This window comes from Gastrolobium bilobum, unplaced genomic scaffold, assembly GCF_033153095.1.
Source record: "Gastrolobium bilobum isolate Gb01-03AN ecotype WA unplaced genomic scaffold, APGP_CSIRO_Gbil_v1 utg5138, whole genome shotgun sequence".
NCBI lineage: Eukaryota > Viridiplantae > Streptophyta > Magnoliopsida > Fabales > Fabaceae > Gastrolobium > Gastrolobium bilobum.
In genome coordinates this window covers 76,475-92,051 of record NW_026900107.1, presented here as the reverse complement: position 1 = coordinate 92,051, position 15,577 = coordinate 76,475, and the positions used below count along the sequence as shown (strand labels likewise).

At 33.9% G+C, this 15,577-nt stretch overlaps 3 protein-coding genes across 5 annotated transcripts; 2 read left to right on the top strand and 1 right to left on the bottom strand.

Moving 5' to 3' along the window:
- Window positions 1-509: 509 nt before the first annotated feature.
- LOC133295324 (probable glutamyl endopeptidase, chloroplastic) lies at window positions 510-6,944 on the top strand. 3 transcript variants are annotated; one of them, XM_061494137.1, is made up of 11 exons: window positions 510-834; window positions 1,341-2,328; window positions 3,115-3,243; window positions 3,796-4,095; window positions 4,179-4,637; window positions 4,777-4,842; window positions 5,104-5,164; window positions 5,258-5,407; window positions 5,587-5,724; window positions 5,857-6,176; window positions 6,414-6,944. In XM_061494137.1, coding segments are annotated over exons 1-11 (2,883 nt in total). In that variant the 5' UTR covers window positions 510-563; the 3' UTR covers window positions 6,415-6,944. The 3 variants fall into 3 exon arrangements, with proteins under 3 accessions (XP_061350121.1, XP_061350120.1, XP_061350119.1); XM_061494136.1 differs by having other exon boundaries at window positions 6,411-6,944; XM_061494135.1 differs by having other exon boundaries at window positions 5,857-6,944.
- Window positions 6,945-7,673: 729 nt separating this feature from the next.
- On the bottom strand, window positions 7,674-9,714 carry LOC133295323 (probable cytochrome c oxidase subunit 5C-1). The gene is made up of 2 exons (XM_061494134.1): window positions 9,673-9,714; window positions 7,674-7,996 (listed from the first exon to the last, which is right to left on the bottom strand). Exon 2 carries the CDS (start codon window positions 7,965-7,967, stop codon window positions 7,773-7,775), a length of 195 nt encoding a protein of 64 aa, XP_061350118.1. The 5' UTR covers window positions 7,968-7,996; window positions 9,673-9,714; the 3' UTR covers window positions 7,674-7,772.
- Window positions 9,715-11,615: 1,901 nt separating this feature from the next.
- LOC133295331 (protein trichome birefringence-like 6) lies at window positions 11,616-14,337 on the top strand. The gene is made up of 5 exons (XM_061494148.1): window positions 11,616-12,310; window positions 12,468-12,660; window positions 12,741-12,931; window positions 13,670-13,828; window positions 13,928-14,337. The coding sequence occupies exons 1-5, from the start codon at window positions 11,616-11,618 to the stop codon at window positions 14,223-14,225; spliced, it is 1,536 nt and encodes a 511-aa protein (XP_061350132.1). The 3' UTR covers window positions 14,226-14,337.
- The last annotated feature ends 1,240 nt before the right edge of the window (window positions 14,338-15,577 follow it).

The following is a 15,577-nucleotide window of genomic DNA, read 5'->3' as shown; positions in this document are numbered from 1 at the left end:
AAAATACATCACATTCTTTTTAAAATCACAGACATTACATTAAATATTACAAACTTTTACTAATTTATTATTACTTTTGTTATTTAATCTGAAATTAAAAAGTAATACAATATTCGTTTTTTAAAGAGAATATGAAGTTAAAATTACATTATTAAATTATAAATCGAGTAAGATTAAAACTGAATTCATTTTTTCTTAATTTGTTTTTGTATACTTTAATTTTTAATTTTTTTAACTTGCAAAAAAATATTAAAATATTATTTTTAAATTATTAATAATTATAAAATTCAGTAAACATATTTTTTTAATTATTATTTTAAAAAAACAACACAAATAAACTGGCTACACTTTTTATTGAGAATGAATGATTTATTTCATGGTACTTTTTTTTCTTTGCATAGGACCAATTAATTAATTTTTCCATTGTATGTTTTATTTATTTCTAACGGGGTCTCCTTTACTTAGTTAGCATGAGTAGCAGCGTGTATATGGACGGAAATAGAGAGTAGATAGAGAGAGAGAGAGAGAGAATATCAAAGAGGAATAGAATTATTATTTTATCAATGATGCGACTTCAAAAAATATACCATCGCCTCACTCTTGTTCCTTTTTCGCCATTATCGCTTCCTTCAAATTGTTCTCTTCTTCCTCTTGCTTCTTCACTGCGCCTCACACCTCATAACAGAATCGCTCCTAACTTCTCTTCCATGGCTACCTCGCGATTGCGCAATTTAGCACCTCTCGGTGCTATCCCTGCTGAAGACGGCGCTGGCGGTGCCTCCAATGGCTCCACTTCTTCCTCTGCTACCGCCGCTACTTCCCTTGATTACGAAGGTTAGCTCAAGATGCATTTCTTTACTTTTTTACAGTTAGAGGTTTTATTGCAAAACTGATATGCTGATTGGCTTTAAGCGTCAAGTATTGATGATGCTGTTAATCTTTTAATACATGTTCATACTGTTGATCGATCATATGGAGTAAAATTTCTGATAATTAATACACTATTAACCGTATTAGTGAACGATTTAAAATTAGTTAAAATGTTTTACAAATAGTGAAATATTTTATTTAATCCGCTGATGTGTCACCTTATTTTCACTGACAGTGTAGAGTTTTACATCAACAATGTTTAAAGTTTAAACTCCTGAAAAATTTGGCACATGAAGTGATGAGATTCCCTTCATTTTCAGTCAAATACTGCATATAGTATTTTGAGCTTCTGATTGGATTTGAACACAGTTGTCAAATCCATATCCCTCCATATCTATATTATTTCTTAGAACTTTAGATTACATCACTGTTTCTAGTGGCTGACATTTATTTTGATTGATTGATGTTAGATGAGTCAACTTCAGGAGTAAAGTATCGAGATCCTCCACCTGATATCAAGGACATTGTTGATGCTCCACCAGTTCCTGCATTGTCATTTTCACCACGTAGGGACAAGATTATTTTTCTAAAGCGAAGAGCTTTACCTCCACTAGCAGATTTAGCAAGGCCAGAGGAAAAGTTGGCTGGTATACGTATTGATGGAAACTGCAATTCTAGGAGTCGTATGTCATTCTACACCGGTGTAGGGATCCATCAAATTCTTCCTGATGGTACGTTGGGCCCGGAGACGGAGGTGCATGGTTTCCCTGATGGTGCGAAGATAAATTTTGTAAGTTGGTCTCCTGATGGTTGGCATTTATCCTTTAGCATTCGTGTGAATGAGGAGAACAGTGATAGTAGTAAATTCAGAGTATGGATTGCGGATGTGGAAACAGGGAAAGCTAGACCTTTATTTCAGTCACCTAATGTACATTTGAATGCAGTTTTTGATAATTATGTTTGGGTAGGTAACTCTTCGTTGTTAGTTTCCACCATTCCATCATCCCGTGGAGCTCCACCAAAGAAACCTTTGGTTCCCGGTGGTCCAAAAGTTCAGTCTAATGAGGAGAAAAACATTATTCAAGTAAGAACATTTCAGGATTTGCTGAAGGATGAATATGATGAAGATTTGTTTGACTACTATGCAACCTCGCAGCTTGTTTTAGCTTCTTTGGATGGTACTACAAAGGATATTGGCCCACCAGCTGTTTATACTTCTATGGACCCTTCCCCAGATCATAAGTACATTTTGATTAGTTCAATTCACAGGCCATACTCTTTTATTGTACCTTGTGGAAGATTTCCAAAGAAGGTAGAGTTGTGGAGTGCTGATGGAAAAGTAGTCAGGGAGCTTTGTGACTTGCCCCTTGCTGAGGACATTCCAATTGCATTCAATAGTGTTCGAAAAGGGATGCGTTCCATTAATTGGAGAGCGGACAAGCCATCATCACTTTACTGGTACAGATCTGAGTTTTTAACTTATATTTTCAGCTGGGGTACATTTTAAATATGCATTTTTTATTGTTTTCATTATTTTTCTCTTAAAATTCTTAAGTGCTTGAAAACTTAAATTTCCCAGCTGTGTTTTCAGTGATGAAGTTCATTGACATGTAAATAGTACTAAGTGTGCAGTTTATAAGAGCAATCATTCCTGTGCATAGCTAAGTATGCCTGTGTGCATGTATCCTTACACATTCATATTATCCACTTGAAGGGCACAAACAGACTGGATGTGTGTATTATAAGTGTGGAATTGTTTATTGTTATTGATTAAGAGTTTAATTATGACATTTCCAGAATATTTTGCACTCGCACTACTGGAAAGTACATCCATAGCCTCCCCTGCCAAGGAACATAGGATGTTGATCTTGCATCATATATATTTGAGGGTCTGTGCTTATGGAATATTATGTTCAGGCATTCAAATATAGATTTTTGTTATTTTTTTTACTAAAGAACTCATGTTGCTGGTCAATGTTGGTTTACCTAAGGCATTTTTCTTCACTGACCATATCTTCTTTCCCCTTTTATGGATATTTTTTGGTTTTCTCGTTTCATGCACTTTTCTTAACTAGATGTTTCATCCTTCATTCCCAATCAAATTTTAGATTTCCTTTATTCATTATAAGAAGCTGAATGTTTTTCCTTGCATTTACGTTGTTGGTTTTATAGTCACATTTGTTATATGTTCATTTGTTTTGTGTTTTCCTTATCTTTTAAAATTGCTTCATTTGATGTCTCTAGGGTGGAAACTCAAGATGGAGGTGATGCAAAGGTGGAAATTTCTCCTCGTGATATAGTTTATGCACAGCCTGCTGAACCACTAGAAGGTGAACAGCCAGTGATATTACACAAGCTCGATCTCCGCTATGGGTACGGATAAAAATTATTGATTTACATTGGTTTCCTCTCTTTATATTTATCTACATGTCAGTGTATTCACAATGGCATACTTGGAAATTATTGGATCCTTTTCCAAAATCAGTTGTTCCTTCTTAGTATTTTTAATGTGCTGCAAACTGCCGAGGTTTATAGTTGACACTGGTTTCAGTGCCATATCTTGACCATTTTCAAATTATCTATCCTAATATTGTACTTGCTATTATATCTATTCTCTTGCCTGATCATCATGACCGACATTTGGTTTGCACGCCACTTTAATACACTGGACTCATAATCATTCTTGCAAAGAATAGTCTGGCTTGTTATTTGTATTTATATCCATCTCATGCCATGAGCATCTATGTAGCATTTCTTAAGAAAATTCCTTACCATGTTTACGGTAAAATTCTCTCTTTTTGTCCCCTTATTTTTGTTGGTGAGGTTTGAGAGATATGTTGGATGCAGTGCAACTAAAATCTTTCTAAACCCTTTGTAAAGAAAACCTAAAATCTTGGTTGATGTTCCTGTTTGCCATATCTACAGAGGTATTTCTTGGTGTGATGATTCACTGGCTTTGGTATATGAATCTTGGTATAAAACACGCCGAATAAGAACATGGGTAATCTCTCCTAGATCTCAAGATGTGACCCCACACATCCTATTTGATCGATCTTCAGAAGATGTGTACTCTGATCCTGGTTCTCCCATGATGCGGAGAACTCAAGCTGGGACGTATATTATTGCCAAGATAAAGAAGGACAGTGATGAAAGAAGATACATTATACTGAATGGAAATGGTGCTACACCAGAAGGGAATGTCCCATTCCTTGATCTGTTTGACATGTAAGTGTCTTAAATCACTTGTTTCTAGTATGCTCTCACACATTCTCATTTATGCTATTGTGGTTTGAACAACAATGTTACAGTAATACAGGTAATAAGGAACGAATCTGGGAGAGCAATAAGGAAAAGTATTATGAAACTGTCGTTGCTCTAATGTCTGATCAGGAAGAAGGGGATTTGGATTTAGATAAGCTGAAAATACTGACTTCAAAAGAGTCAAAAACTGAAAACACTCAATATTACTTTGTCAGCTGGCCAGATAAAAAATTAGTTCAGATTACAAATTTCCCTCATCCATACCCTCAGCTTACATCATTGCAGAAAGAGATGGTCAGGTATCAAAGAAAAGATGGGGTTCAACTTACTGCTACGTTATACCTGCCACCAGACTATGATCCATCAAGAGATGGCCCTTTGCCATGTCTGGTTTGGTCTTATCCAGGAGAATTTAAGAGCAAGGATGCTGCTGGACAAGTTCGTGGTTCTCCAAATGAATTTGCTGGCATAGGTCCCACATCAGCCCTTCTTTGGCTGGCTAGAAGGTCTGAATTGTCTTTACCAATTATGTGTTGTTTGGCAATTTGTGATTTAGCATTATTTGACTTAGCTGCTCTGTTCCCCATTCAATAATTTTTTATGTTAATTAGCTGGACTGTTCTTCGATGACTTCGAATATTGCAGGTTTGCAATTCTATCTGGGCCTACCATTCCTATTATCGGTGAGGGTGATGAGGAGGCAAATGATAGGTAAGTTGATAATGATATGTTATAGCTGTGGGATCCTTACCATATACTGATCACTAAATTATTGTTCTTAACAACCATCAGTAATCTCCTCATCTTCATTCTCATTTCTCCTCAAACTGGAGTTTGAAATATTGGATGCATGTGATGCTGTGGTTTCTTTTGTGGGTTTCTTCTCCTGCTTGCTCTTTTTTTTTGGTCAAGCTGCATAATTAATAAAGCATTAGAGTTTATCTGATTATAAACTAAATATCTACCAACCAGGTATGTAGAGCAATTAGTTGCAAGTGCAGAGGCTGCAGTGGAGGAAGTTATCCGGCGTGGGGTAAGGTTTTTATTTTACTGTATGGATTATATAAAGTTATCAATCCAATAGAATTATGATCTGAGTCAAGCCTTTTTGGCTTGTCACATCTAGGTAGCTCATCCAAAGAAAATAGCTGTTGGTGGACATTCCTATGGTGCTTTCATGACTGCCAACCTCCTAGCACATGCACCTCATCTTTTCTGTTGTGGAGTTGCTCGTTCCGGCGCTTACAACAGAACGCTTACTCCTTTTGGTTTTCAGGTACTGCCTATAATGGCTTGGTTTATTTCTTCCAATGGCTAGCTTTCCAGGAATTTTTTCTTTTGTCTCACAATTCCTTTTGATCTCCTTTCAAACTTTATTCCTCGTACCACATGTTACCTTATGAGTGTTTTTTAGAAATGAAGGCCTTGCATCTTACATTCCACTTCTTTCTGTAGAATGAAGACAGAACTCTTTGGGAGGCCACTAATACTTATGTGGAGATGAGTCCTTTCATGTCGGCTAATAAAATTAAGAAGCCTATCTTGCTTATCCATGGGGAAGAGGATAACAACTCAGGAACTTTAACCATGCAGGTAAGAGAGGAATTCCCACCTCAGCTATTCTCATAAACTGTCATTAAATAATTGGCTATTGCCGTATTTTGGAAGAAACAATCCTCACTTTAGACAATTGCTTGCTGCTTCTATCCTTGTCCCACAATGTAGTCAGACAGGTTTTTCAACGCTCTGAAGGGTCACGGTGCTCTTTGTCGGCTGGTGATTCTGCCTTATGAGAGCCATGGTTATACTGCCAGAGAAAGCATCATGCATGTCCTTTGGGAAACAGATAGATGGCTGCATAAATACTGTGTGTCAAACAGTTCTGATGCAAGCGAAGATCATGATACTGGCAGAGTCAAAGAAAATGTTAGCAAAGGAACTACAGACGCTGAAAGCAAAGTGGTTGTTACCAGTGGAGGTGGCAGCAGAGAGTTGTCTGATCTTGAGCATGAAGAATTTAATTCTCTGCCAAGGTCATCCTTGTGGTAACCTCTTCAGCCTTTAAATTTTAAATCCAAATTACCTCTTCATTCTCTCTACCTAGTGAAGAGTGTTGCACGAGCATGCCTGTTGCTATTTTTATTCAAGTAATTTTGACATTTCGAAGTGGATCCCTTAGCAACCAAAGAATTTAAACAACAATAGCAAAACATATGAATGATACTTACTGCTTATTCTCTCCATATATATATATTTAACTTGAGCTGTTAATGATGTAGAAGAATTCTCTGATCCTTGACTGCCATGGACTAGAATTGAATCATCCAAATGATGCATGTGGAACACACAGCGGCAAGATGCCCTTCACTTGTAGAATAGAACACGATCAAATTGACAGGAATTATTTACATTGCAAGTACGGTATATTAAATGCACTCCATGATGTCATGTTTTAACAAAGCTTCTATAGTAATAATAGCATTGCTGGTGCGGTGCCAAGTTGCTAAATCATATCTTCATGGGTTTACCGGGATTTTTCATCATCTGTTGCACGTGTTTTCAGAAGGGTTCTTAGCGGCTGGCTTGGCCGAAAAATTGACTAAGCAATTTAAAAATTCTTGAGGAATAACCGAACTACTACTTGTTCTTCCTGTGCAGGGTAGGCTTGCTTCCGATCTTGCCTACCTAGATGTGGATTTGTAATTTTTTTGGTTAAATCTGTGATTGTATTTTAACGGCAGATCAACGTATGATGTCTGTCTACGTAAAACCTACATATTTTTGTGGAAAAGTCTGAGAAATTCAACATTTTTCTGGGCATTTGAGATATTAGACTTGAAAAATATAATTATGATTTCGCTCTGCGGAAACTTCAATTTCACAATTCTCTAAAACGTGGCTTCGAGTTTTCTATTTGGGCGTAAATAAGTCGTTGAATTGCCAGAGAGGATGGCAATAATTTCGTTTTAACGCTGCCTGTAATCCATTTTGTTTCTCCTGAGAGAAGTAATGCTAGTATCGCTAATGGTAGTATGATTGGAAACATTACTGCTGATTTGAAGTGAAGTATTGAAGACTTACTACATCATTTAGAAAAACGAAAGAAAAACATTCCCTACTATACGTATTTTATCCATACTGATATCAGTAAGCTCCGATATAGGCACTAAGAATAATCATAAAAGGTGAATAAAATGAAAAAAATGTTATATTACTTTTTTCTAAATTTAAGAAGGTACTAAATCTTCTATACTACGGACTACTGAATATTTTCGTCGTTAAGATATGCACAGTTTCATATTCCAGAATCCAGTCTGTGTTCTAGAAAATATGTTTTTCTCCTAAAACTGAACTCTGTATTTGTAAAGTTTAACAGAAACACCTGACTTCGTTTGTTACTTCTTGAACCCTTCACAAATACTTTATTCAGTTGTAAAAAGAAGTTATGAATCAACAGAAATATTAAATCATCTCCGCCTGTGCAGCAACAAGAATAAAAGAAAAGCAACAAAACAAAGCTTTATTAAATTTCTTTAGTCCACAATTCAGTGCAAGAATCTTATTCCTCAACTCATCTACATTTTCAGAGACAAATTGAACAGAGGGAAAAAAATGACTAAAAATGGAGAGCAAGACCGTTTTTACTCTTCATACGCGATAACACTAATTTCATCTTTTTCCAGTAAATTATAAAAGGCTCTGACTTTTTTCTGTTCATTCCATTGATGCATCTTCCAGACACTGCCAGCAGCTAAACCGAGTACTATTCCAATACATAACTCCTTCACAACGCTTGGTCCTTTCAAAGTAGCATGAGCAATCCTAGGACCAGCCATTTGCTTTCCTGTCTTTAAGCTTGTCAATTCTACAAGTTACAAAACAATGGCTTTGTAAATATTTAAATATAAAACTGGGATATAGTTATTAGTTCAAACTTCAAAAGGCAGAACAATTCTAACAATCTATTTGACGGTACATTTGGATTCAAGGGAAGGGAAGGGAAGGGAAGGGAAAGAAGAAGAAAAGACTCTCCAATTATTGTTAGGCTGTTTATGAAGTTATTATGGGAAATGTTTTCTACATCCATGCGAGAAATTTTTTATTTGCCAAGGAGAGAAAAAAGGGTAGAGTTCATTAGTAATCATGTTCTCTCTCTCCTTTTTTTTCTCTCCGTGACATACAAAAAAAAAAAAAAAATCTGCCACAGATGCAGACAACATTTTCTGATATATATATTTTGGGGGTGGAGTGGTGGAGTCGACAAAAAAATTACTCCATAGAAAGAAGATGTAGATTATATTTATAAACTTTTTATTTACAAATTACACTCGAGAAGTACACGCTTAAGTGTTTGTGTTCTCTCTGTTATAGAGTGTAATTTGTAAAAATTTATAAATAAAAAAGGGGAAGGATATTGTGACAACCAAGTTGTGTTACTACCAAGTGACTACCAATCAATCTCACCGTTAGATCGATTATGTTGATCCAACGGTTATATTTATTTCCATCTTTGTATGGTCATGATTCCCCATATTTAAAGTGAAAGCATTAAATATGGAAAATCATAACCATACAAAGGTGAAAATAAATATAAAATATTAAATTTGAGAAATCATGACCATACAAAGATGAAAATAAATATAACCGTTGGATCTATATAATCGATCTAACGGATAAAATTGATTGCTAGTCACTTGTAGTAACACAACTTGGTTGTCACAATATCCCTCCCCAATAAAAAATTTGTAAAGACAATCCTATTCTAGAAATAACTATAAAATTTCCCTTCATTACCCTCAAACATCCGTGGGGTAATTAAAATTTTATTAACCTATCCAAACAAATTACTTATAAATACCTAGTAGTAACCTTCCTCTGCCCTTATCTTCTCATCCTTTTCCCTTTCCTTACGAACTTCCAAACAAAGTACATACTATAAATCTCACCAAAGGAATTCACTCAGATTGAAGCCATTAATCAAAAACAAACAACAGTCAAACTGGGGAAGTAAAAAAGTGGGGATAAATCATACAAGCTGACAATTGTATTCAAAGCAAACACACCATCGGGCATCGGAACGAGCCCTGTGTCCAAGCAATTGTCGTTGAAACTAAGCAATCAAATGGAATTTACAGTTATGCATCATCAAAAGCAAGCTTTATCCTTGATCCACTTGTTCATACGAACAAATGTGGTTAAAGTAAAGTTTCTTTTGGTTGCAAAACTTTCTAAAAAAATCAAGTTTAAGACTTCATAGAAAGAAAGAAAAAAATTCCACTTTTATTTTATGACTTCTGTTTCACCCTAATTGATTCATTTGCATCCAATGAAAAGGAAAAGGAACATAAAATTTTAATCTGGCTTCCAATTAACCAATAATTTCCCAAAAATCTGTAGTAAATCAAAAGAAATCAACAGAATGAGAATGAAGAATCCCATCGGTGAAGAAAAAAACTAGTCCCCGTTAATAATTAGATCGAAAAATATACAACTACAACAAGAATCGAAGATCTCATATTATAGTGAAATGAGAGGACTCACCAGAGGCTTAGGATCTCTTCCTCACGAATTCGTCGACGCCTTGATGGTGATGGGAAAGGGAGGGTATTTGCACTTTTGGAGTAACGTCGTGGCAATTCCACTGGGCCCACTCAGCCCAATTCATATGCATTTGGGCTTAAAATGTGGCCCAAATGTTGTGCTTATTACTAAAGGGATAATGAGAATAAGGTTACAACTTACAAGGTTGTTCTACATGAATTTGTGTAAGATGAGGGTTGCATTTTTATTTTACCCTTTTATACAATTAGATCTAAAAGTATTAATTTTAAATAATTTATTTAATTTATTTTTTTGAAAATGAAATTAATTTGAAATGAAAAATTCAAAATTAATTATTATTTAAAGTAAATAAATTTTAATTTATTTTAAAATAATATTTGTAGAAATTTATAAAAATAAAACTTAATAAATATAATGATTTATTGTGATATTTTTAAATTTTTAAGTTAAATCGGCTAATTGTGGATCAACTTTAGGTGAGATAAAATCGGGTAGAATTAAGTTAGATTTTTTTTTTTTTTAATTTTAGTTTTATTAGCCATAACCTACACATCTTATTTGATGATCTAAGTCGACAATTAACATGTTTTAATTGAGATATTTATTCATTTAATGTGATTTTTCACCTCAAAATGATTAATTTTTTATTATCGGCTGAAGAATACATTAAGAAATAAAATTAAAATGACATAATAAAAATGATAAAAGAAAGTACATTGAATAGCTGACAACATGAATTTACATTTTTGACAAAATATCTGGCATTTTTGTGTGCAGGGGACGTAAAATTCCTTCGGAAAACTTAGATGACCTTGCAATGTAAGCAAAGGGGACAACAGCTGTACATTGTGATTAAATACTAAAATTGAAGGAATAAGAAAATAAAGTCCAAAACATAGAAAATTAATTAATTTGAGACCACTGAATCTCGTGGGTCGTGACCTGTAAAGAGGTTCATCGCTGACGCTTTATTCTCATCTTAAAATAATTTAAAGAAATGTACAAAAATAATAATAATTTAAAAAAGGTAGGGTGTGGGTTATATTTAATTATGCACAAGTATGATTGCATAAAGCCACAGACAGTCTAGTTTACATCACATAAGTAGTTTTTATTTTGAGTAAATATTTTTGTTCTTCAAGAAAAAATATGGAATTTATTTTAAAATATTTATATTAGTCTTTTTTGAAAGATTAATATATATTTTCTTTGAATTTGTGAGAAACTACAATTTCAAAAAACTGCATCGACTTTTTTTCTTAAAAAATTAAAATGAATTTCTTTTTTGTTAAGGACTCAAAAAATACTCTCTTTATTTTTTTGATAGACGAGCAATTCTTACTTTTATATGGAGTCAGAATTTTTTTTAAATATTTCATGTCTGAAAATTTACTGAAGAATAAAATTTATTTTCACAAATTATTTGTAACAATTTTTTTAAACATAACATGTATTATAGTAAAAGTTCATAAAATATATATTTAAGAGTTTTATGTTTATCATATAACATAATACTTAAATTATGTTACATAACGTTAATAAAACCCTGTATTTAAACAAATTATACTTGAGATTGGTATACATCAATCTGGAAACACACCCAGACACTAATCATATTAGATAACATCATAGCACCCTACAAAGAAAGTTTCTTTAAATATGACGATAAAATCTAATTCATTTATTAGAGAGATGAATTTGGAAAGTTTCCTTTGAAGTTTGATCATAAAAAAACATGATAATTAATCTGGATCTCACATTGGTTTTTTTCATTAGCTCCTTTATCTAATATTGGGATATATTAATTAATTGTTATCTTGCAAGTTACATTATCAAATCGTGCATGACCCATATGATAACACTACAGAATCTGGTAACTGCTACATTTGACTTTGTTTGGATTGGATGCAAAATTTTCGTCAATGGAGAGGCAGAGAAGTTTCTCCTTCAAACCCACGAGGCTTTTGGTCTTTTCATTCACAATCTTTTCTTCAATCTTCTTCCTTTCTACCTTCACCATCTGGCTCCTCAAGTCCACACCTTCAGTTCACCAGCAGATTCGTCTTCACTTCAACACATCATCATCATCATCATCATCATCATATTCTTCTTCTTCTTCTGTCGGTGATAGCGTCAATGTGGGTCCTCGGTCTTTAACTGTTCAGTCCTTGACTAGCTTTACCAAAAACTTCACTGTAAGTGGTGTCAAAATTCCAACTTCGATCGATAATCGGTTTTTTAGGACCAAGAATACCTTTCTCGGGTCCAAATCTGAAGATGTAAGACATCATGCTGATGCTTCAACTGTTAATTTCATGGCAATGCAAGATAATGGAACTTCACCTCGAAGGAGATTCAGCAACGAACAGAAGAAGGTTCTAGTAGCTGATTTAGTTGGGAAAACTACTCAAGTTCCGGTTTTGAGCAAGATTGAGAACAAGACAGTAAAAGGGTGTGATTTAACAAAAGGGTATTGGGTTTTTGATGAAAACTATCCTCTTTACGCTAAAGATTCATGTCCTTTCATTGATGAAGGTTTTAATTGTGAGGGAAATGGAAGATTGGATAGAAAATACTCTAAGTGGAGATGGCAGCCCAAATACTGTGACCTTCCAAGGTAAGTACACTGTCAAATTCAATCTTTTGGAACTTTTTTTTTTTCCCTTCATCTTGCAAGTATTTAGGAATTATACTTCATTTTTCTACTGAGGCAATATTTAGGAACAAAAGGAAATTGATTTTTTGTTTTTTTGGTACTGTGTTTTTTGGCAAAGGTTCAATGCAACAAAAATGCTGGAGTTGATAAGAGGGAAAAGACTAGTTTTTGTGGGTGATTCGATTAATAGGAACCAATGGGAATCAATGCTGTGCATGTTATTGGGTGCTATTAGAGATCCAAAGAGAGTGTATGAGACCCATGGAAGGAAAATTACCAAAGAGAAGGGAAATTATAGTTTCAGGTTTCTGGTAATTCTACTGAACCTTACTTCGTTTTTGTAATATGGATGGTTCTGGAGTATTACTTATTTGCACTTTCAACCTCGTAGGATTACCAATGTACTGTTGAATACTATGTCAGTCATTTCTTAGTTCATGAAACCAAGGCAAGAATAGGGCAGAAACGAAGACCAACCTTGCGAATTGATGCCATTGATCGCAGTTCATCAAGATGGAGAGGAGCTGATATTTTGGTTTTCAACACTGCACATTGGTGGTCACATTACAAAACAAAAGCTGGGTTAGCACTTCTCTTTATGTTTTTGAGTTGTTAAGGCTTGAAACCTTTGCTGATGTGTGCATCCACTTCAATATTAGTAGCATTTTATACTTTCATTTCATCTCAAAAGCAGGGCATTTCAGTGTGTGTGATTATGTTAAAGAAAATATATGATTCCTATTGCTGAAATATAATGGCTTGAGCTTTATAGAGCCTAAAATGTCTTGCTAACAAAGAATAACGACCCCGCTAGACCCCAAGATTTGATCTGCCCAAAGGGACTAGGATTTGAAACCTAAGAATCGCAATTCCTGTAGATGGTGGAGAGGCACAAATCCAAAACCCGATTAGTCGGGTCCATTTAGACTTCAGACACCAGTTGGTATCTACCAAAAAAGGAAGAAAAAAGAGAGAGAGAATGTTGGCGTTCTATATATTGGGAACATCTAAGCAGCAAAAATTGGAATTAGTTTTGAAAAATGAGCAATCATAGCTTCATTACCAAATCATTTTAGGGAAAAGCAAATGTCATGTTACAGACAATTTTTGTTTCCTCCTGCTCTCAGTTCGTTCTCAGTGCTAGCTTTTTTCTTCATTTTTTTTTTCTAATATTTGGTGGACCCTACAAAAACATGTCTCTGTAAATGATGTACCAATTTTCCTGTTACATGACATTTACAAAACCCATCATTTTATCACATATTTCCAATTTTTCTGTTAGTACTATTTTTAACAAACCTGTGATCGTATGTATAACAGGATTTATTACTACCAAGAAGGAAGTCTAGTTCATCCGCGGCTAAATGTTTCTACAGCTTTGAGGAAAGCTTTAATGACTTGGGCTTCATGGGTGGACAAACACATGAATCCCAGAAAAGCCCAAGTTTTCTTTCGAAGTTCAGCACCATCTCATTTCAGGTTTGCTTCTGATATCCACCCTGCAATTAATTGTTTTTGACTTTTTGTAGTTTCCGAAATCCAAAATGGCTTATTAGTGAATTTGATCCTCTGCAACAGGGGAGGTAATTGGAATTCGGGAGGACATTGTAAGGAAGCCACTAATCCTCTGAATGAAACCTTAGGTACCATTTATCCCGAGAAGAATATAATCATAGAGGAGATTATAAAGCAGATGAAAACTCCAGTGACATTGTTGAATATAACTAGTTTGTCAGAATATAGGATAGATGGTCACCCATCGATTTATGGAAGAAAAACACAATCCTCTAGCTTTCAAGATTGCAGCCATTGGTGTCTTCCAGGGGTTCCAGATACATGGAATGAACTGTTATATTTTCATTTACAAAGTAGATGAGGGTGACCAGTTCAAACTAGTATGCTCTTCATTTTTCTGTATATAGCTTGTGAAATATTCTTCCCCCTCCTCCACCCCAAAACGTATTGCATGTTCTTTTTAGCATTTTCGGTTTACAGTTCACCTTATTATTAAGGTTAACGAAGAGAAACTTCCAATTTTGAAGTACCATAAAATGGGTTAAATTGTAGCTAAGATCCAAGATGGTATGTATTCATTTTCACGGTCAATGAACCGAAATTGCTGAACCCGAGTTATGCACAGAATAAAATAAAATGTTAAGATTTCAGTTATAGTTAATATTGTGTATCTGATTAATATAAGTTAAATTTCCAATTAAAATTTTATTAAGTAAACAAATATGAATTTGGTTTTTTTTAAAGTGAGTAGTTCTTTTTAGAGGATGAAATATAGAGTTATAGACTTGTAGATTAAAAGTTCAATGACTGAGATTGTAATAAATACATATACATCTCTTACAAACAAATTATTAAAATTTTCTTTTTAAATTTTTCAATTGTTATAACTTCGAAATTCTTCGTTTAAAGTGAATTGAGATGTGTCAAATTTTATAATTATATCCTATTTAATAATACAATAAATATTTAAATTAATTTTAAATTTAACAGATAAAAATAATTAACTTATCATTCAAATAACAAAACTTATTTATTCATTTGCATTAAATGAAATTATTTGTAGAGTTGGGTACTGTTCATTTACATTAACTTCACTTAAGTACTGTATGTTTTATTGAAAAAAATATGTATCATTTTAAAGGATACAAAATTAAGTCTTTTTAAGAAAAAGATAGAGATAAATTATGGGAGATAATGATTTTTTTTTCTCTCTTTCTCATGATTTATCTTTCTCTTAAAAGGACCATCATTTTAAATGACATACATTTTCCCCTTCTTTTATATAACAGAATCATAAAAAGATGGTTAATTAATACATTTTTTTTTTGGTACAAGGTTAATTAATATTTAATAGAACCGTTTCATGACCCCGGGCTGATCCATTCGGCCCAATAATTTAGGCTAGCTCAACAAATGCGACCTAGGTTTTCAATATAAGAAACCCTAGCCAGTTCCGATTTGAAAGGTCCGTTTATTTTGGAAATGGATCCTTTCAATGTGAGAAAAAACATGACACGATCGTGTGAGAAGATCACAATCATACAAAGTTAAATCAATGGTTATAATTTTATAACTACCTATTTTATTATTTTTTTTCTCTCCTATCTTATTACCATTGATCCACCTTTGTATGGTTATGATTTTTTACTTTACCATGTCATGTGATCTTTCACATCAGAGGATCCGGATCCGTTTATTTTAGTCAAACCAGTT

Bases quoted from the DNA above. Each gene is read 5' to 3' on its own strand.
- LOC133295324 (XM_061494135.1), top strand. From the start codon at position 564: ATGATGCGACTTCAAAAAATATACCATCGCCTCACTCTTGTTCCTTTT. The intron at 5,165-5,257 runs GTAAGGTTTTTA...TGTCACATCTAG, and splicing joins AGGAAGTTATCCGGCGTGGG to GTAGCTCATCCAAAGAAAAT. The intron at 5,408-5,586 runs GTACTGCCTATA...TTCTTTCTGTAG, and splicing joins TTACTCCTTTTGGTTTTCAG to AATGAAGACAGAACTCTTTG.
- LOC133295323 (XM_061494134.1), bottom strand. From the start codon at position 7,967: ATGGCTGGTCCTAGGATTGCTCATGCTACTTTGAAAGGACCAAGCGTT.
- LOC133295331 (XM_061494148.1), top strand. From the start codon at position 11,616: ATGGAGAGGCAGAGAAGTTTCTCCTTCAAACCCACGAGGCTTTTGGTC. The intron at 12,932-13,669 runs GTTAGCACTTCT...TATGTATAACAG, and splicing joins CATTACAAAACAAAAGCTGG to GATTTATTACTACCAAGAAG. The intron at 13,829-13,927 runs GTTTGCTTCTGA...CCTCTGCAACAG, and splicing joins TCAGCACCATCTCATTTCAG to GGGAGGTAATTGGAATTCGG.